This window comes from Tachypleus tridentatus, chromosome 1 (genome assembly GCF_004210375.1).
Source record: "Tachypleus tridentatus isolate NWPU-2018 chromosome 1, ASM421037v1, whole genome shotgun sequence".
NCBI classification, from domain to species: domain Eukaryota; kingdom Metazoa; phylum Arthropoda; class Merostomata; order Xiphosura; family Limulidae; genus Tachypleus; species Tachypleus tridentatus.
The window spans coordinates 145,857,938-145,881,735 of NC_134825.1; the positions used below are offsets into that span (position 1 = coordinate 145,857,938).

At 34.0% G+C, this 23,798-nt stretch overlaps 1 protein-coding gene across 2 annotated transcripts; it reads right to left on the bottom strand.

The window, feature by feature from the left end:
* Positions 1-220: 220 nt before the first annotated feature.
* Positions 221-15,103, bottom strand: LOC143226199 (uncharacterized). Of its 2 annotated transcripts, XR_013014416.1 has the most exons (3): positions 13,432-15,103; positions 10,793-11,699; positions 221-695 (listed from the first exon to the last, which is right to left on the bottom strand). XR_013014416.1 is itself a non-coding variant. In XM_076456862.1 (2 exons), exons 1-2 carry the CDS (start codon positions 14,617-14,619, stop codon positions 10,854-10,856), a joined length of 2,034 nt encoding a protein of 677 aa, XP_076312977.1. In that variant the 5' UTR covers positions 14,620-15,103; the 3' UTR covers positions 9,347-10,853. The 2 variants fall into 2 exon arrangements, 1 of the variants encoding a protein (XP_076312977.1); XM_076456862.1 differs by lacking the exon at positions 221-695 and having other exon boundaries at positions 9,347-11,699.
* Positions 15,104-23,798: the final 8,695 nt, after the last annotated feature.

A 23,798-nucleotide genomic window follows, 5' to 3' on the forward strand; every position in this document is an offset into this window, starting at 1 on the left:
CAGATTGTTTTGGTTCTAAACATAATTGTGTCTCACAAATGAGAGAATGTGCAAAGCTAATATAGATTTTTCTGTTAATAAACACAATATGCACAATGCAATTGCAGTATATCTTCTTATTATCTCCAATACCATTTAAGTGAAAAGCAAATTCTGTAAAACCATAACCAGTCTTAATCTCCCCCTATTCATCTACAAGCAGGTGAAAACAATTTACATATAAAAATAAATATTATAGAATTTATTAGGAAAAATACACAAAAGAAAAACAAATTTTGCATATAAAAAATGGAGATGTACAAAATTTAATAAATCATACACTATAAACAAAATGCAATATAGGAAAAAACATTACATTTTCTTAGTGTTTATGTTTTTCAAATTTTTTTTCAGTAAAATGATGTTTGATTTATTTATCCCTTTCATACACACACACACTAATAAAAGCCAGTGATTTTGCTGATAATCATATATGCTATTTTTAACATGCTATTACATAAGTATTCATAACTACAATTAATTGTGCAGGCTCAAACTGATCAAAGTGATTCAAATGACAAAAACTACCTTCTTGACATATAAAAACAATAATTACTCTCAGATAAGTTTGGATGTGTAAAACTAACATACAAAATTTCTTTGCTGCAACATTGCTTGTAACAATCTCTTGATATGGGTATCTTCTTATTGGTGACCTGCAACATGAAGAATTTAAATAATTCTGGTGAGTGAAGCAAATTAGAATTAACTTAATAATAAAGCTAAAATCTGGATAATGAAATTAATTTTTACTGAAACTAAAAGTTTATTTCTGAACTATCTTTCTTATTAGCATGTCCAGAGTATCACCTGACCTGTATTTTAATCTTTAAACTTTTAAATTGTTTTCAACTTAACAACATAATCTGAGATAATCAATGATACATTTAACTTTACTATAAAAAACAACACCTGGCAACTTGATAGCACTATATCAACTGAAAACAAGTAATAATGAGCTCAATTTCTAATATAACAGTCATTCAATACCTCCATGTTTCATCAGAAGGACAAAGTCTTAACCAGAAATAATTGATACTAGATATTTTCAAATATTAAAATTCTCAGTCATTTTTTGCTTGTCAAATTCCTGAGTATTGTTACAACAAAAGAAAATGATCAAATTATTGTGTTGTTTGATATATTTAACACTTCCTGTCTCTTTACACAAAAGAACTATGGCAACTAGAAGAAGTTGGTTATAAGCTACATATTTTGATGCTAATCATTTCTTGTCTGGCAGCTGGTAAGGGCACATCTTAACTAGAAGTAGTTAAAAATGCATTTCTGCTTCTTCATGTTGTTGATTATTCTCTTCATTATATATCAATCATTTATTTTGATTCTTTTCCTGCCTAACCATTCCAAAACAGCAACTGAAAGCATGATAGTGCACTTCCTTTCCATTCTGCCACTTGCAATATTTTCTAATTTGGCAATTCAAAAACAGTGCTTCAACTAGAGGAACTTATTTGTACATGAGATTGTTAGAGATTACATGTTAGGCAAATGACAAGATTTGCTGTAAGTGCAGAAAACAAATAAGTTATTCTATTCTTTGATACTTTCAACTTCATGGTATTATCTGAATTGGAGATTAATTAATAATGCATCACCACATTCTGCATTTATAACTATGTTATGCATAACTCAATGGCATTGCCTCAGAGAATATATATATATATAAATTATTTAATTAATGTATTTCTTGATAAGTTTGGCTTCTGTCAGACACTCTACAAATCAAAACTGCCACAATTAGCATTAGTTGATTATTAGTATTGCTTAGACTGAAAATGGTTAATGATTTCCATTTAAGGAGCTAAAAGATTACTTCACCTGAATATAATTATTCACAAACTGGAATTTTGTTTTAAATTGTTGTTGTTTTTACCCATCTTCTACCTTGTAATGATGTTAACACCACAACTACATGATCACTATGAGGCATTTCAACCAGTATTATTTATAACAGGCTCATTATTTGACCCTTTTAACCATTTTGTACTTGTTAATGCTACAGAACATTAAAACAGTTAGGGAGTATAATAATAACACTATATTATGTAGGGTACATGAAGTTAAATTCCACACATCTCTAAAATTTTCCAAAACATATATCACACATCACAACACTTATGAAGATATGTGGCATACATCATAATATTTATTAACCTAATACACAATGTACTAAGCATTTAAAGATTATTGAATAGATCATTTTGTAACTTAACATACATGCCACTATATACCTGATGATACCAGTTGCTGTGTAAACAGTAGATGTCATTTGCTTCACAAAGATGATAATACACAAAAACAAACACACACACACACACACAAACACACACACATATATATATAATTATGTCTAATCTCACCATGTTTGTGAAATTATGTGATATATATGATTATGTACCTGATGATGAAGCCTCACGATATTTCTTACATTTGTAGAGATACATGTACTTGCTACCTGTACTCATTACTACAACCATGAAGTTACAAATGTCACAAGGTATTTTAACACTCCTATGGCAATTTCATTTAAATACAAAATTATTAGCCTAATATTAATAACCTTTCAAGTTGCTCTGGGGCCTATTAGGCCCCACTTTTCCTAGGAGTGTTAAGGTGCATGCCAGACATCATGCATGAAGATACGCTCTAAACTGCATATGATGATATTTGTTATGGAATCTATATGCCAAATGTCTATGTATTTAGGTATATAGTAGATCACACATAACTGTGCACAAAATGTGTGCCACAGTTAACCATTTACATGAAGATACTGCATAACTTTGAATGAAGCATTAGACAATATATTTAAAGGTATTTGTTGTTATGTAAAAGATGAATCGCACATTTGCTTCTGTATAATAAGTTAAGAATAAATAAAATTAAACATTCCAGAGGTGCCAATAAGCAGTCACAGTGTACCAAATTTACATGCAAGAAGAAATATCTGGCTCTGAAACATAATTGTCTGTGACCCACTGGTGTGTCACACAGTTCATAACTAAAAGTTGGTTGTGGCCCACCAGTGGGGTGTATGGCAGTGAATGTGTTAACATCATAAGTTACTATATAGATTCTTTAGATGGAGGTAAAACCCATAATACATCTGAAGACACTTACCACCCTCACCTAAAGCTACCTGAACCTTAATTTGCCCCCTAAACATTGCTAAAACAAGTAAGTACCGACTGGAAATACATTTTCAGTATAAAAAAATTTTACTTCTGAAAATGTATTAGCTTCTACTCACTCAAAGCTAGAATCACATGCTGCAAAGGTGGAAGGGCTAGTAAAGGTACATAAATAACACTGGGGAACACTTTTTCAGTAACTCTGAGTTACATTGGATATTTTAACTGATTCTGAAGGAGTTTTAGGCGCTGATTTCAAATCTGAAATTAGTTTTTCTCTACAAGCTCTAGTTTATATGCAATTTGAGGTTAATGAAATTGTACAAATGTGAACTTGTGTAAACCATGTATAAGCATTTTCACGTCCATTTTTTGAACAGCCACCTTGATAAGTTCCCTGACAACCTGGGGGCTGTGAGTGACGAACAAGGAGAACGATTCCACCAAGACCTAAAGGTCATGGAAGAACGCTACCAAGGGCGCTGGGACAAAAGTATGATGGCTGACTACTGCTGGAGCATTAAACGAGATTGTCCAGATGAAGTGTACAAACGCAAAAGTTACAAACGCAAATTCCTACCTGAATAAAATACACAAACAAATTTATAAGCTATTCCTATAATAACGAAACATTAAAAAATAAATAAAAATGTCAAATTGCATAAAATCTGTAGCTTGCAGACAAAAACCGACTTCAGATTTGAAATCAACACACTCAAATTGACTATAAAAAGGTCTTTTTTTAAATGCAACAAAATGAGTGTTCCCCAGTGTAATCAAACAAGTGGAGAACAAACACCATAAAATAACAGGTGTGCAACCATTATAAAGGGAAGCATAACTGGAGGGTATAGCATTATTTCTGGAACAGGTATGCTCTTAATCCAGTAACGAACAAAGGTACATAGGGCAGAACTTAATACAAAAGCATCATGTTTTATAATATAGATTCCATCTGTGGACAACAGATACTGTGCAAGATATCCACATATGTAACAAGCATAAGCACATTACACAATCTTAGTTATATCTGAGGGTGCTTATAATCAGATATGAGAATATTGGGCAAGAGCTAAAGGTCCATAAATGTATAAGAATAGGCCAAGTGCTATCTGCTCGAGCAAAAACCATCCACAGGAAGCACCTCTGGAGGCATTAGAAAAGCCCAGGTGCAGTCCATCTTGGCAAAAACAACAGTAGAAACACCTTGCATAATGCTTATTAGTTTATTTTGTGATCAACAAGTATGGCCAGACTGGATAAAAACATCCAGGGAAAATGCCTTGGGATATTATAGAGTATATCAAATGCAGTCCATTTAAGTATAAAAAATACAAAGTGCCCTGCGAACAATAAGAGAGGTCAGCTTGGGCAAAAATATTTGGGAAAAGTGCATTGTGTTTTACTGAGAATAACAAGTGTAGTATATCTTGACAGAATACATCCAGTGGAAGTATACTGCCCAAAATGTTTTTTTCATGATCAACAAGTATGTTCTACCAGGGCAAAAGAAAAATTCAGGAGAAGCATCTTGGGTTGTGCATATTATGATACCTTATAATATTAAATATAATGACAATAGCCCTCTTCTCACAAAGTACATATAACTGTGAATTTTATTTTATTGTACAAATCCAACTCCAGAGGTAACTTCCACAGCCCACCACTCCAGTAACTGGGACCCAGAAGTGGCAAGATTTCCCAAGCTCTATTATTTGGTAGTCTGGAGTAATGGTATGCTAGATACAGTGAAATGAATGCCTGCAACTCTGTATTTTGAAAAAAAAAAAAAAGACCTTGATTGTAAGAGTCACAGATAAGTGGGGATGGCTACAAAATCCACATCTGCTTAACTCAAAGTCCAAGAGTAACAGTCCTTTAAATATGATACAGTCATAGGTCTTACAGAAGTTAATAGTTTTCTTATGCTAAAAATATACTTCTGATATGTGCTTACCTCCTGTTACATAAATTGCTCTCATTCAGTGCTACCCTTTATATTCAAAAAGGTTTTTACATGCTACAAGCTTTTGAGCTCCAACATACTTTAACACTGACTGATTCAAATGTATCTTGCATGCAAATCTTCATGCAGCAACTCTACACCAGTAAAAGTGACTGCTTTCCTGACACTCACATAAATAGCTAGAATCCCATATTGAATAAGTAGAGGGACTGGTGTGAGGGAAAGAGAGAAGCATGTTTCAAGAGTGTCCAAAGGACACCATAGAAGAATAGATCCTTGCAGTAGAGGATCATAAATGAAAAACTGTACCACTTCTATATTAGGTATACTTCTGAGACAGTGTGGAAAGAAATGTCACAGACATGGGCATAAATGAACTGTGAGAAGCACATTCAAAAAAGAGAGAACAATGGTTGAATAGGAATCTAAACCATACAATATCGTAATCTCAATTCTCCAGAGTACATCAACGTGGGTGAGAGTAAAAGGACATGCCTCCAGGTACTGGAGAGTAGCTAGGCCATGATGGACTGTACATGGCAACTGCATCCAAAACTCAAACTGCAGGGAACTGACATCCACACAGGAGTAGGAAAAGGATCACACCACTGGTATGTCAACTACAATCCAAAACCCAGCCATTTGGTGAGGGTTGGATGAAAAACACCTAAGGCAGAATCCAGAGAAATGGAAAATAAAGTGTAACATGAACATTCTCAATCTACCAGAGAGAGCTACACAAATGTGATCAAAAACTACATATTAAAAAAGGGAAGGCCCAAGAGCTGATTGAGACAAACAGGACTAATTGATATAGAACTAAAGTCAGCAACAAGCAAACATAATTAATGGAGAAACCTGAGAAATCTATAGATATGACAGGTATAGAAAGGGAAGATGGCAGACGTAAAATTAATAAAAGATGACTTTATTTGTTTCACAATGCAACAAAAGAGCAACCAGAAAAAATTGAATATATATTATCACAGATACCACACGCCATACTATGTTCAGGAGCAGCCCTAAAAATGGACTAGTGAAAACAAAAGAACTGACCATAAGTCCCTATTAGCAGTGAATGTCCTACCCTAGCAGATCCCAGAAGCAAGGAAGCCACATACAGAAGGGAAAAACTGAAGATGGTAAATACCCCACCTTAAGGAAAGGAGGAAGAGGTATCTTAAAAATACCTCAATATAAGTTGTATATCTAAGAAAGAAGGTGGAAAGTAAACATTACCTGTGAGACAGTCAATAGGGTAATATTAAGTTGAAAAACTAAGTACAGGATAAAGTGGGCAGGATTAATAGAAATCTATATGATGTATAATTGAGAAAATTTGTCTGGTGATAAGCTAAGGTAAAAAGAATCAAAGTCTATGTAGGACAAGGCTTATAAGTATCCACTCTCAAAAGAGTTGAGTCTGGATATCCAATGAAGATTAGTTCTTAGGACAATCAGCTGCCAAACAATATAAAGCCTATAAATTCCTAGTGGAGTAGTCATCTGAAGTCTGTGTAGATATACTGGCATAATATATAACCTATGAAGTGATAAGCTTAGAATTCAAAATTAATAACTGAAAATGCATAACTACACACAACTGTGTTGGCATAAAAAAATATAAAATAATTCTACTTTGGAATAATTCAACAAATTACAAATATCAATATTGTATAACAAATAGTAAACTTGTTTAGAAAAATATATACAAAGATATGGAAAAAAATTAAACCGAGCTCAAATTAACCATTACAACACGAGTTCTGCCAAACAAGAGGTGACTGTCTAGCAGAATTGAATGGAGGGAGTCACATATCTCAGGATAGTGTGCCATACTATTATTGCTGGAGAGTTATCACATGACAAGTTGCATGTGAAACTCATTTCAATCAGTTGATTGTAAGGTTAAATTCTTTCTCATCAGAGAACAAAATCTTTTTCCACTTTTCTATGTCCCATGTTCAGTGCTTCTCATCAAAGTTTAACCAAGCTGTTTCGTGGTGTGGAAGGAGGCATGGCCTTTGAAGACATTTATGGTTTTTAAAGCCTTTTTCTCATAGATGCCGTCTTATTGTTCTTGAGCTGCATTCTGCATCCAAAAGGGCCTTAATCTGGTTCAACAATCAGCTGGTGTCTTGCGAGACAACCCATCAAATCCTCCTGCTCAACACTGGCGAAATTTTCTTGGGCCGACCAATTAAAACTCTCGTTTCATATCCCTCAGGGTCTTTTAAGAAATTTGTAACAGCACTTTTACTGTGCCCAATCTCCCCAGCAATGGCACGTTGAGAAAGACCTTGCTTTTGCAGCTAGAAAATTCTGCCACGTTCAAACTCTGTCAACTTTTTAGCCTTTGCCATGTTTTTTACCCAATGTAACACAGGAGATGTTGAGAAAACTTATGCCTGAACACAAATGACTAAATTTCGTTACGTGTTTACCGATTAACACTTCATTTAAGTATAATCTTAAACTTTCGACCAGCTAGTATTTAGGCTAATTTCATAGTGTTCACTATTAAATGCTAAAAAAAGTTTTTTATTTTTATTTTCCCTTTTCTTATTTTCATCTTTCAAAGTTCTACTCAAATAAGTGGTTGAGTCTAACAATGCAAAATGCATATTTTTTCTTTATGTTCATTGGATTTAAGATTTTGGCCAGCAGTGTCATAGTCAGCATACCTGAGAAGGAAACACCAACCACCAAGTAAGATTTTAAAATATGATGCGTATCAAGAAAATAATTAAAAAAAAGTAATGTATTGACTTACCCCAGAAAAAGGTAAACAGTTGTGCATAGAACTAACACATGAAAAAGATTATACCGATTTGAGGAACACATACGTTATGCACATAAAAAGCAAAAAATTAATTGGGAGTTGTCTATAGCAGCCTGAAGATCTCCTAAAGAATGAGGTTGCAAGCAATTAAAGACACAGTGAGATGACTATTTTGGTGTGACAAAATATGATACAGACAGCAACCTCTTATAGACCCATTGGAATAGGCCATATGTATAAGTTAACAAACCCACCCAGCAAGAGTAACAGGTGAAAGATCACAGAACAAAGAATTCCATGGAATAAAGAGAGAGGAACTAGAGGCACAAAATAAAGCAATATAAGCCATGCAACATCACTGGTAATGAACTGGACAAAGGAGAACAGATAGGAAAAGAAAGGTAAGAAAACAATAGAAAAGACCCAACAATCATCCTGTGAGCCAATATTATAGGAAGGAAGGCCCAATCCAGATATTGCACAAAATATAAGGAATGGTAAAGGATGCAGGAAACATTAAATGTCATAAATATCAGAACAATGATGACCTCATGCTAGGAAGGGGAGAAAATGGGCCTTAAAGACAGTAGGTACAAAAAACGCATTGCAATGGATTCAAAGGTATGAAAGACAACAGTGATATCTCAATCCAGCAGAACAAAGGATTATGGAAGATGGACCAGACATAAGGAATAGAAAGGGTATTCCAGAAGTATGAAAATGAAATGTGTTCCACAGAGCTGCCCTATAAAAATCAACAGTTGAAGCAGACATCTCCTGAACAAACAACCAGATGAAAAACAGGGAGAGAGGAGAAACAGAAGGACAGGATGGTCAGAAGCCATGCCCAGTAGATCAAAGTTTGAAGTAAGACCAATGTCTCTGATACATAGACAAGAAGGAAGAGCATATGGTACAGGCAAGTAAAGATGCTACATGAAAAGCAAGTTACAGACCTGAAGCATGGGACTAGACATCATCAACCCTAAAATAAATGGCCAATATTCTACTCAAGCCAGGAATTTCATTATCTGCCATATTCAATTTTAAATCCATAAGAACAAAGTATAACTTGGAAACACTTCTAAAGCAAATGAGAAGAAACAATAGATACCAACCAGGAAATTAAAACCTGAATTAGAGACTGGTACAAATTTGTGCTCAAACACAATCAAAATCTTGTAACTACATGGAGAATGATTTAAAACATATGTCTTATCCCTAGAATGTCAACTGAGAAAGTGTGAATTGTGCTAGTATAAATGATACAGTATGACTGGTGGAGGATAATCACATGAACAGCACATGCTGTTTTAATGATTCATAAATGAAGAGGTACAAGAGACTAGTGTGGCACTTAGAATTTTAACAATGCTTACAGGGCAAATTACAGTTGAGATAGCACCATTTTGGAAATACCACTTGCACATGCAGATGTTTTATGTCACTTTGCAGTTGACATCATATACCACAAATCATTGATCTAAATATCAATTTCATTTTAATCAAAGCAGATCAATGACATTCACAAGCTAAAGAATAACTGCTCTGAAAATATTTCCAAAATGCATTGTTCTTATGTGAATAACATGGATATAAACCATAAACAAAAGTTTGTACCTTTGTGAATTTGTGTAATTATCTTTATAAATAAACCAATAAATTGCAATAAATATTTTATTTCATAAACTAAAGAATCAAACTACTCAAATGTTTTCAGTGTGAAGTATGATTATAAACAAGAATAAAAAATGGAGCTTAACATTTTCACGTACGTACAAAGTAAAAACTTCTATAAAATCAATGTTTTATCTACCACAGGAAAAATAATTTAAGCAGGATACATGTATGTATCTGGATATATATAAAATAGACAGGTGTTATTAAAATGTATAAAACTTTTTTAAAACAATAAATGTTTGAAATATTTTTTGTTTCTTTAACCTTACGGCTTATACTTCCTTTTACACAGAAGCCTAGATTATACATATGGTGAGTTAACAATTATAATCATAAAAGCCATGTGTTGGTTAGTCACACTCAATTTCTAAAAAATTTTGAGTTGCACAATTCCATTTACACTTTTCCATTCATAATACTTCTTCATTTCATTGGTCATTCCCATTTTGGGAGGATGTTCTCAGGACCACCAGATCAGGCATGGCGTTGTGTGTAACATCACATCATTATGATATCATGCTACGTAAGATCTGAATAAGAAAGCCAGGAAAACTCCTGTGATAGAAAACACTGAAGTGTGTTCAGTCCCCACCAATTCTTGCAAAAAATAAGTAAAAAACAAGAGCAAATCTATGCTTTGAAATTATAAAAAAAAAAGACTTTATTAAAACAAACTGAAGGTATCAATTATGTGGAGAGAAAAAAACAACATGCCTGAAGAGAACAGACATTTATACAATCACTTGACATCATACATATCAAAAGACAAGAATATGTATCACATTTTATCAGTTATATATAGTAAATTCAGGAGTAAAATGTTTTGGTTTCCAGTGGTTTCTGGATCGTTTTGATGGGCTTTTAAGCTTGTATTACAATAAACACTATACATGTATATATATGTCTTTTTCTTATAGTTTATAGAAATTATTACTATACAATTTTCACTACAACACTTAATTTTTTTATGAAAGTTTGATATTACATTTTTACTTTAACCCACTAGATAGTTCAGAATCTTAATAGTAGTGATTCAATACCAATTTGTACAAACTCCTGCATTTGTATTGTTTACATATATAATAGAATGTGTATTAATTAGAACTTTTACTAGCTGATAAAACACACTTTAAAACTACTCACATCATTTCATAAAAAATCATCTTCACTTACCCAGCTGAAAGATTTTTTTTTTTTTTTTTAATAAGAGATGTAGAGTTCAAAACAGAATCAATCAAATTCTTGGTTCTTCTCGTTGTTTTCTTCTGTCACATTTTGGACAGTGTTTCTTTTCTGTCATGCAAGCGTTATGGTAAACAGCAAGGCACTTCTCACATCGATAGGTTACATCTGTTTCAAATGGATAGATGACACGTGGATTATTGCAAAGTTCACAGATGAAACCCTTCTGACTACAGAGTGGACAGTGTAGAACATGGTTAAGAGCAAAATTAACAGCCTTATACAAGTGCTGTGAGAGTATTCCATTGTTAACTTGCTGTAGATCAACTAATGAGTATAGATGGACATGTTCATATAGGTATTCTCTTGGCCAAACCCTCTTCCTAAGTTCCTCAGCCACAGATTCCCGGCAAGTAAACAAATATGATCGCAAAAAACTCAGCTGTGTTCTTAATGTTTGAAGTGCAGCCAGTTCTTCTACAACGGAGTATAATAAAGGGTTCAATATGCGAACATCAAGAAGTGGCTCTTGTTCTACTCTATTAAGAAAGATTTTGGTCAATTTAGCCACTGGATATTTCTGAAAGTCCCAGTTCAATAGAACACGTGCTGGAATCACGTGCTCCTCATTTTCATGACATTCATAACAGTAGTTATGGCCATCATATGTACACACATGTGCTTTTCCATAAATCATTCCAATAGGACGACCACAGCCATGACACTGGTAATTTTGCGAGTCTAAACCCTGTTCAGGACAAATCTTGCCTAGTACAGACAACAGGAATTGGGTTCTTTGGTCACTGTGATCAGAGGTTAGAGCATAGACTTTAGGAATCACTTCAAACTCCATGGCTTCTAATGAAGATGGCTCACTGGAGCAGCTAGAGGCAGAAGACTGTAAAGTGGAGAAAATATCTAATTAATTTGCATTTAAATTACTCCAACAAATCATGAACAATCAGTACACATTAACAAACCACAGCAAGTGAGAAGGTGACACTCGACAGTAACCAATATTATCATTAAGACTGCACTCCTATTATTCGGAACAGATCTATACCTTACAGAAACAGCCACATTCTTTAAAACATAAGGTAGTTGTTTTTCCTCTCTAAAATAGTATCAATAGTCTTCTTTATAATAATGCATTAGTATGTGGAATCTCTTGCAAAGCCACACAAGGGCTATCTGTGCTAGCCATTCCTAATTTTGCAGTGTGAGACTAGAGGGAAGGCAGGTAGTCATCACCACCCACTGCCAACTCTTGAGCTATTCTTTTATCCACAAACAGTAGGACTGACCATCACATTATAATGCCCCATGGCTAAAAGAGTAAGCATATCTGGCATGATGGAGAATCAAACCCATGGTCCTCAGATTTGTACTAGTCAAATGCCCTAACCATCTGGCCATGCTGGACCATCATATGACATGACATTAAATTCTCTGTAATTAGGAAAACTTAATAAAATTTAACAAATTTATTCTCAAACATTGGCAACGAATAGTGAATAATAACCATCCTTTTGTATGGTTAGTTTGAAAATTTGTTCTAGAAACTGCTAATCTAGTTTACTTGGCCTAAGCAATACCAACTTCAACTAACAAAAAATTAAAAACTAATCTACTTTTACTCTCAGCTGAAACTGTAATAAATATTTTCTACTAATGACTCATATGATGTACACATAAATTTTGATCAAATATGAACAATGTTTGTTGCCTAAATTTGCACATATAGCATGTATTTACACCAATTCTGAAACTTAATTTTAGGGTTGTAAAGATCTATCAGTATACCAAATTTGAAAAATAATCCATAAAAGTATGTTCTTCTATCAAATAAAATTTCCATACTTCCTAAGCAAAGGAAAACAAAAAAGTGGAAAAAAATTCAATTGTGTATTTCTTAATAGGTTGCCTTGAAGCTTAATCTGCAAAGTAAAGATCCAGTAGAACACATCCAATGAAAACAAGTGATTCAAAATACCACATTCTGAGCTACAGAAAGTAGGAAATAACTAAACTAAATTAAATAAAATATCTAAATAACTGCTGTTAGTAACACAATGTGTCCTTCTTGTTGTATTGGCCACATGACTACTGTGTCTTATTATAGCAACAAATGTAATGACAATTCTATGTAACTATTGCATTTTGTTTCAGTGATACTCTGTCAGTAATAGATTTGTTTAATTTTAAAAGTTTACTCATGTAGTTTTGCACAAAATTCAAAACAAACAAACAAGTCGGCTAAAAATAGTCAACAGTGCATAAGGTAAACCACAATAAGCTAATACTGCACTAAATTGACAAACTGACTGCATCTTACAAATATGAATTCCATAAAACAACTTAATAACGCTAAGAAAATGGAAAAAATTTAACATCCATCTGCATAAGTTGAAGAATACCTGATTTCAAACTTTTTCCTTACGTATTTAGAAATGTTAAGAAATCATAACATTTATTTTGAAAACTTTCTTCTACTTCTACAAAGTTCTAGAGCACTTGGTGACTTACATAAAACTGATTCATACACAGCTGTACTTATTCAGTTATTAATTACAAAATAACTATTACTTTACTATATACATAATTACTTAGTCTTGTAATTAACTTCCTACCTCTAACTCTTTCTCTTTAACTTCTGTATCCTCTATTGTGTCAACTGTAACCACTGAATTTATGAAGTCAGACATTTCTGGAGTTCCAATCAACATTCTGCTGCGGTGCTGATTATAGCTCTGCAAAAGTGAATCATAACTTTGGTTATCATCTGCTTTAGTTTGCTGTTCATCAAAGGAAGATGACCACCCTTGCTGCCTGGACAGATTGTTTCCACTAGCTACAGGAGATGATTCAAGCACAGTTTCTAAATCTGGTACAGAGCTTGGAGATTCCAATGTACTTACATCTTCATCAACACCAGACCACTTCAGACTGAGTGTAACACTCTCCTCATCTACTTGTTCTATTTCACGTAAATCTTCAGACTGATCTGCTGCTATAGTATCTGTTACTTGGGCAGAAGCAAGATGTTGAAGTTGACTGGATTTATTATCACAGCCAACTATAAACTCATTCTTTTTATCTATAAATTTTGCTGACTTGTTGCTATGTTTCTGCTCTTTTGTTTCCTCATTCTGAAAAAAATCTTCTACATCCACAGCAGGCATGACAGGCTCTGGGACCTCTGGAGGAATCCATAATCCTGCTAGAACTAGTGGGGCACGAGTCCATGAGTTCAGCACTGTGGTGTCAAAAGATAACTTGAAACTAAATACATCCAAACCATCTAGGTATTGCTTCATTATTGCAGGCTCTTCAAGATCTCTTAAATATGCTGTGCTACGATAATAAGAATGAAGAGTTGCCTTGTCTTGTAAAATAGCTTCTACATAACTTGTTATCAAACCTTCATTCAAAGCCATTCTCAACCATGCTCGACAACGTCCCACATCAGTTGTTATTTGGCTTAATTTCCGGATTTGTTTGAGAACATCTTTGTGACTACATACCATAACAACAGGCCAAAAGTCTATTTCAGGCATTCTGTCCACTGTTCCACTTAATACAGCAGAAACTTTAGTGGCAAATTTATCTTTGATTCCATGTATGAATATAGCTTCAAGACAAGTGCAGGTGTAAGATAAACCCTCTCCATCATATACTGGTCCACTTTTATCGATATTTTCTTTTTGCAGATGACGAATTGCTCGTCCAAGTTCAGCTGTCAAAGAGTTTTTTATAAACACCTCCTTTATCTCTTGCTCAATGGTAGGTGACAGAGCTTTCTTCAACAAGTTACTCATGTTTAAATAATTTATCTCAATCGGTTACAATATTAAATTCTGAAGCTTAAAAGTAAAATTACGATTACGAAATGACTTATACTCCAAACTAAAGTTAAATAGTAACATCAGAGTTAGAATTAAAACAATAAGTAAAAGTACATTCGTTAAAGACGTAACATTGGTTTTCAATGTCTTCCTCAAGTTGAACTTTTCTACTTCGTCACTGCCACTTTATAATGTTTTTATCAAATCGCTCTCACTCTTAGGACCAAGTTTAACCTACCCTACAACTTACTACTCTTAGTGTTAAGAATTTATTCATCATAGACAGAACATAATATTTAAAATTCGTATTTAACTTTAATATATCCTGGATAAACGCCAAAGAATTCACTGAACTTCACAATCACTCTGATACATCAACCAACGAACCATCTAGCATTACATAAACTCTGGAAAACATCAGTGAAATTTGTTTATTTATTTACCAAGGTGTCCTGGTGTCCTAACAAAATTTTATTTAAAAAGCATTATTAAAATACGTAATATTTATAATTAGTTTTCCTTAAAAGTGATTCCTTACAGTCTATTATTTAAAAATAAATCTATCTGAAAGATTATAATTAATTTACTTACAATCACATTTTTCAAAAATAAACCTGTCAAATGGAGTTCATAAAAGTTACAGATAAAAGTAATTGATGAAAATAATAGACTATAATGTTGATTACACAGGCCTGCGATGATTTTATTGCATTCAAATTTTTACATGTTCCATAGTAATTCCTGAAAGATGATGAAGAAAACAATGTCCATTTCATTCCGTCGCGTACAGATTCACACAAATGGTCATATGTACTTTTGCAAATAATTAAATCATTTTCATTCAAATCGGGTTACATTTTGTTATATTTAAAATGTTGACATTCGCTAGCTATAGATTTCTTTAGACCAGTCACGACGTGAAAGTCTTATAAATTGTTCTAGAACACAATCATAAGAATAAAAAAATACTCATTGTGGTAAACGAAATAATAATTTGATCTAAGTAAGAAGTTTTTTTTCGGGATTTGTAAAAAAAAAATCATGAAGAGATAGATAAAAATATATATCCTTTACGAAATCGACATATCTGAATTATGTACAATCCATTATTAAAACCCATATAACTTGTATGAAGTTTAAATTCGCAAGTCTGTGTTAATCAGAGGATTAGCTCCTAGTGGCAAAGCGCAATGTCTGCGGAATTACAGTGCTAGAAACCAAGTTTTGATACCCGTGGTTGGCAGAGCACAGGTAGCCCGTTGTGTAGCTTTGTGCTTTATTCTAAACAAACAAACAAATCAATGGATTAAGAATGGTGAAGAAAGATTTTCATGGAAAAATTGGGCTGTTTACAGCCAAAAAATGAAGAAGTATTGGGTGCAAGTCTTTTTAATATGTTTGAAATTGGAAGATATCAGTAGTCCGAAACAATGGCCACATTTCTTCGGTCTCCACATTCCAAAGCAATCTATTGACTTCATAAACTTCCAACAGCCAGATACTTAGGTCTTAAGAAAAAAAATAATTGATTAAGGGAGCAATTCTATATTGTTTGGTGCCAAGGGTTTGTGGAGTATTTATCCATGAAAAAACGACATTATACGGTTCGATAATATTTTATTGGTGAACTGCTGCAGAGAATAACTACAGAAGTAATTGATTCTTTTCCTCAGAGCAACAATGAGAACATATACATTGCAATTGTGATGGATTGTGTCTCGAAATGTTCAGAACCATATACTGTTTTCTGATTACAGAAATCAGAAACTCTTGCAAAAACAAGAAATTCGTCAATGAATTTGTCTTATGATTTGACGCTACTATAGAGATTTGTTTAGATCAAATTGTAACTTTAACTCAAACTTATTTGTAGGAATATGTCAGAATTACAACTTATTTGTAGGAATATGTCAGACCTTTGACATTACAAATACCACAAAAATAACCATACCCTGAAGACATGTTGGAGAGATATGACTGCACACTTTGAAATCAATCAAGTAGACGGAGCTATATACTAGACTGGAATTAATGAACTATGTGGTTATACAATCTTGAAAAGTTGGCGATTCTAGACAAAAAAGTGTTTCATGATCGTCTTTGGAAGCATGTTGATAAGAAAGTGGTAAGATGAATAACTTCAGAAAATAATCAAGGTTGGGTCTATCAGTGAATTCACAATATCACCTACCCAGAAAAGACTCTGCCAGTAACAGGATGGCCTGTGACAACAAAGGCCAAGATGCCATCACATCCGTATACCATGAGTCTTGGAAGAAAAAAAACAACAAGGAAACTTAGTGAGTAAAAGATTTTTCAAGGCACTTTACAATCTAACAAGGGGCAATGTTGTAAACAATATTTTTAATGTTGTAGTTAAAGTGTTAGTCAGGAGGAGCTTGATGATAATGTTAACGCAGAATGTTCAATAAATTAAGCCTAGAAAGCGCTAAAATATAATGTAAAGTGTCCTAGCACTTTCGAAACAAATGAAGCATCTTGAGGCATTTTAGGCATTTCAAGTGCTTCAAATATTGAACAGTTATGTGTATTAAGGAGAAATGTGAGCACATTCACAAAAGTATGAAAAATAGTTACATAACGACAACTGCCTAAGAAGAGAAACATGCTGAAAAACTTTCTGTTTGTCTGTTTATACTAATTACAAATAACGCTATTAAGGTCGTGAGAAGAGTTACAAAAGCCTTATTAATAAGATGGAACTCAGAATATTCCCAACAGCTTGGCGTCAACACAGCGTAAGGGAAGATACCGATAATATTTGTTTTATCATGCACCAAACTGCCCAAAAAGATTTGAAGAAGTATCTGTGAAAAGAATGTGTTTATTGATACAAGAGAAAAGGCTGCCATTTTACCGACTCTATGTGTAACCAATGAACAAGCAGTTTTATATTTGTTGTTGAGTATTGCAAAACAATGAAGTAAAAAACCAGTTAAGTGTCAGAACTACTTGCGGGTTGTTGGGTATATTATCTGGAAGATTTTAAGAATACTAGAAAGAGTTTGAATAAAAACTTGTTTTTGAAGCTGAAAGGTCATTTCTCATGAACTCGAAAATAGTTCTCTCATGAACTCAAGAAATTCTCTGAGCTCTAAGCCAGTTTTCTTGAAAGTTCTCATGGAGCTGAGGTGAATTGCAGCCTAAGCCAGCTGCATCTTGAAGACAGTTTTGACCAACTCTTCAAACGTTTCTTGCCTGAACTGTCTGTAAGTAATTTATTATCACTATTCCTAACATCTGTCACACCAAACATGTTCGCTCTTTCAGCCGTGGGGTCGTTATAAAGTGACGGTCAATCCCACTATTCGTTGATAAAAGAGCAACCCAAGAGTAGTGATGATTCAACTATACTTTACTGTTATCAGATGTTAGGATTGTTGTTTGATTTGGATTTTTGCACAAAGCTACACGAGGACTATCTGCCCTAGCCGTCCCTAATTTAGCAAGGTAAGACTAGAGAGAAGACAACTAGTCATCACCACCCATCGTCAACTTTTGGGCTACTCTTTCACCAACGAATAGTGGGATTTACCGTCACATTATAATGCTCTCACAGCTCACATTGGACCTCTTTTGTCATCAATCCTTTATCCATTATGTGACATATAAAAATTGTTGTGTGATTTCATAAGAACCTTCCCAGAGGGTTCTCTTTCTTCCTATAAGGATTATGAAACCAGTTAACATCTTCAACGTTAAAATGATGTTAATACAACTTGAACATTACAACACTATTTTATTGCTTCTCCAACCAAGTTACAGTTTTCTTTTACATATTGGTACGTGTCTGCTATTTGTCCTTGAAAACTGAATTGATTGCTATTATCTGGAAAGTATTCATCCATTGGCCATCCAGTAACGAAACTGGTTGGTTGTGAAAAATATTATCCCATTATCAGGGGCGTAGATTTTTTACACCCGATGGGGGTGATGGTTTTTGCAACCACTCATGTGGACTGTTTAATTTGCAAATTGGTAATCTCTGATTACGTGAACCTGAAAACTGAAAACATGCAGTCACAGAGTAACCTTGTTTCCACGATACTTGCATGTATACTTAGGCCTACTGACTGATACTTATGAACTATCGCTTAGATCGAAAAGCTTAGAAGCACGCCTATGTTAAAGATGTCCATTTCGGCTACTGAAAAAGCCTACATCTAGGCCTAATTATGTAATTTGATTGGTAAAAACACCAGAATCACAAGAACAAACACACAATTTGTAGGTCTGTGATGCAATAAACAATTCAACAGACCAAACTATAGGGGGGATTGTATGCATCATACCCCCACCCCCACCTAAAATAAAGGGGGGCATATACCACCCAGGATTTACGCCCCTGCCCTTTATCTTGGTGGGTTTACAGGCTGTAGCTCCTTACACAACCTTTCTGTATACCATGAGTAGTGCTGGAAATATAAAATCCCAAGTGTTAAGAATTCTCTTCACTAAATCTGACAAATTGTCTGCCTGGTGTCTTGCTAAATATTTATTCCATTCCACCAAACAAGAGTGTAATGGTATTATTCTGGTTTTCTTTATGTTCTGTAATTTACCGCATTATTTAACTATTGCTTACTTAAAGTTTCTTCTCTGGTCAGAGTTAAGTTCAATAGGTAAATCGAATCTTATGAAGAATTGATCCACCAATACCATGACTGCTCCTCTATTTAGGATTCCCTAAGATTTTGGTCACTTTGTAAAATATCACACAACTACTTGAGTATGTATTTATTTCTACTATCAACATTTTTAATGGTTTTGAATGCAGTTCTCTCCATTGATGTTTCAACTTTGCACAGTGTAAGTATTGGTTTCCTCAGTTTAGACGACCTTATTTTAGTAGCACACATGCTCTACAGCTCTCTTCAACATCTCTTCTTATGCCACTTTATAATAGCATTTTCTATATTCAACTAAATATTTTATTTATGCTAAAAAGTTGTCCTAAGGCTAGCATATGACTCACAAAATGACAGATTGGTTGCCGATGCTGTTTTGTCCCATCCCGGTTTCCCCATCTTATTTGTAGTATATGAGACGGTAGATACAAGCATGTTCCACTGAGCCAAGTATGATTTGGTCTCATGACTTGTGTAAAATATCTTCCTCCATACTACACTTTCTGGTAACTGTCTCATGTATGTTATAGTGGGTGTAATAGCTGGATCGTTTTTCTGTTCTTGGCACAACTCAGTACTTGGATTTCTGTCCTTGGTACAACTTAGTACTTGGATCACTATTTCTCGAAGCAGCAGCTTCTTAATTGTTTAACATTATTCTTTCTTATCAAAATGCTTTCACTTTTCTAGTCAAGATCATTTTCTCAGGTTATCTGCACTATCATGAGACCTACCTACAGAGTATTCAATCCGTTAATGGCGCTGGTCTAATTTTACAATTCATTTGGTTAATTGTCCATTAAGTCTTCTAAAATTACAAAGTCAGTGTGAAGTCACATGATCTATCTAAGTCAAGAATGTCTCTCTCTACAAACAATGGTGAAAATAACCCAAAACATTCATCATAGTGATTTTTATGGTAATACAGTAATTATGTTCACTCTCGCTCAGCATTCTGCTATCACGTATGTCATCACTCTCTCTTGACTTTGTTTTTCTTATAGTGTAACTTCTCTTCCACAAATACTGGCATTTATATCCAGTGTGATAGATTGGTCTGGATATGGGAGTACTACAACAAATGTTAAAGTCAGGGTCTTTTTGATAAAGTTAGACTATGTGAGAGATCTTGCGTGCATTCGTGATATGTAGGCATATCAAAGGTTTTCTGCTTGCTTTAGTTATGTAGGAATTCTTATGGCGGCAACATGTGCCCCAAAAAATCAATGAGACTACACTGTTCAAGTTGCTTTGTTTCTTTGTTCTCTACAGAAAGTTTAATTTTTTTCGTGAGAATTTTACAGCACCATACAGTATTTGAGTTTAAAATATTAGCAAAAAGTCGTTCTTGAACTAATTCTATCAGGGAATTGTCAAGTAAAGAAATATTTCAAGTTTGTTTGTTGACTTTTGCGCAAAGTTACTTGAAGAGTATTTGCGCTAGCCATCTCAACTTTCAAGTAATAAACTAGGTGGAAGGTAACTAGTCAGCACTATCTACTGCCAATTCACGAGTCCACTCTTTACCAATGAATTATGGGATTGGCCGTAATATTGTAATGCCACCACAACTGAAAAGACGAGAAAGTTCAGGGACGGGATTCGGACCCCTCCGTCATCAGATTGTGAGTCATTCCGAGCATTGACATACTTCATGGTCATCGTGCATCAGTTTTATGAAGATTAATTCTGAAAGAAAGAGAACTGTGAAGTAAAACACACTCTCTTCAAATTAATTGTGGTTCTAATTGTGGTCTGCGTATTCTACTTATTTGTCATAACAAACTGTTTATTTATTTGCATACATATGTCCAATCTCATTATTTCACATTAAGAAAAAATTCAGTCAAGTTTTCAAATAAATAATCTTATTTCTTAATCAAATGTTCTATAATTAGCAGAATTACTTACTTGATGGTTGTCAGGAACTTGGTTTTTACCAGAAAATACCACTAATTGCGATAGATGATAGCTTGTAGGAGGTATACACACTCATGTTTCTGTCAGCTTGGTATATAGGCTGTGAAATTTTATTGTTTCTTCTTCCCGTTGTTTCGACTTTAAGAAAATGCATTTTATTTGTGGCCATATATAGTGTAAAATAATGGTAGACTGTACAGCATCAGTAGCGACAAACGTTGATTTATCTTAGAGTATTTCCCCCAGTTTATAAGAAATAGTCTTAATACTTATTGCACTAGAATATATTTTGTTCTGCGTTCAATCATTTGGAAATTTTAAATAGAATCAACATAGATCATTTCCTTTAATAGTGCAATTTGTTTGTTTTTTCAAATTTCGCTCAAAGCTATACGAGGGCTATCTCCGATGGCCATTCCTAATTTAGCAGTGTAACACTATAGGGAAGACAGCTAGTCATCACCATTCACTGCTAAATCTTGAGCTACTGTTTCAGCAACGAATAGTGGGATTGACCTTACTTATAACACTTCCACGGCTGAAAGGGCGAGCATGTTTTGGTGTGATGAGGACTCGAACTCGCGATCCTCTGATTACGTGTCGAACATTATAACCACCTGGCCAAGTCGGGCCACTGGTGTAGCGTTTGATACACTTTTAATTAGAAATGCTATATTTGATTAATTAGACAGATATGAGTTGACCTTATTATATGCTCAAAGTAGTTGCTACCTTTCTTTTGTTTGTTGTAGTGCAAAGCAAAACAATAGGTTGCCTGTGTTACATTCCTTGTGTATGTCCATCACGAGGAATCAAACACCAGTCCTTAATGTTATCAGTCCTTGAACTTTCTGCTGAGTTGTAAACAGATTTTAGTGAAATGGGAATATATTTTGACTCTTAAAATTGTCAATAAAAACTATAAATTAATTTACATGAGTTTAATTTTTGTAATGAAAAACAATAATTTTTTGATATAATGAAGCTTATTTCCTAATCGTTTTTAAAAATGTACTAGTTAATGAATGTAAGCTAAAGTTACCACATGCCTCAATCAACTTTTGGTTAGGTCAAAATGTTTAGAGGAAACTGTCAACATCGTAGTCTGATAAGTTTATTGCTATAACAGCAAAATTTATTGCTCTGTGTACACAAGCAAGTGGCCTTAGTGACAACAAGTGCACATAAATGAATTACTGACGCAAATATTCTGCAGTCATGTTGTATCATGCGATCATTGATCATGCCAATTTTGCTAGAACAAATTGTGATTATTCAGTGAGTGACTAAAGTTTCGAGAAACTACTCAACTAGGTATCTGTCATTGATTTGCGAAAGATTACTGTACAAAATGTTGATAAAACTTCAGGTAAAAGATGATCGTATGTCATGATGTCTGACCTTGAAGATGAAATATTTTTCTCAATCATTCCTTCTGTTGTGGCTTTTTTATAAGAAATTATAGGCAGTGAAACTGTTTTGTTTTACCTTTTACTGCTTTATTCAGTAACATTTACATAAAAATAAGAGTATAATACCACAGAAACATAAGTAAAACGAAATGGTGACAGATGTGTACAGAGACATGGCTAGTTTTATGTTTTTCTCGGCTTCTGTTTTCGCACGTTATATTTGGGTTATAGTCTCGTTTGATTTAGTTTTATTTGCGTTAGTATTGCATTATTCATGTGTGTTTAAATGTGATTTAAGACCAGGCACCCTAGTTTTTATTCCCATTCATAAACAGCCAACACAATTTCATCAAATATGCCATTTTTAGACCCAAAAATGGAGATCACAATTATATTCTCCTTACTTCTTCCTTGATCTTATCCTGATGTCATAATGCCCTGACCCGATTCGGCCCTCTGGTGATACATTTTTATGAGCCAAACGAACAATCCAAGACAGAAACGCAGAGGCAACGACGACAAACTTCTTGGTGTAATTCAACTATTTTACGACTATAAAATCAGTATATGTTCTATTACATTTCTGAAAAGCTATGGAAACAACTGACTGATAAGAGCAGTCTAAATGTGATAATTCGACTTTTTAAGTCAAATTTTGTAAGATTTCGACATGTACGACATCATTCTTAACGTTGTTATGTATACACTATACTAGTAGTTTGTACAGTACTGTGGTACCGTGGTTATACAAATATACTGTAAAAAACCGACAAATCAATAGAATCGATTAGGATTGTCTGAAAATGTGCATGAATTGCTCAAGTTCATGTGAGCAAGGTTAGTATTGAGTACTAAGCTTAACGTTAGTGGCCTCAGTTGCAATGTATTAGCATTAGGCTTAACGTGAGTGTTGTTATCTAAGAACTAAGTGACAATAACGTTAGGCCTAAATACTGTAACTAAGTTACAACAAGTACACTGGAAACACTACTGTAGCCTGGAATAATGAAGTGGACTATTCCCAATATATATGCCGTCGTTTAGAATTTGCTTTCTCATCCAGGGATGCAGATAAAGTTTCAGACATATGCCTATTTTGTTGTTGTATGGTTTGTTGGCTCATCTAAAGTGTCCAGGTCAAAACTGAGTTCAAAGTTGAGGTTACAACTCA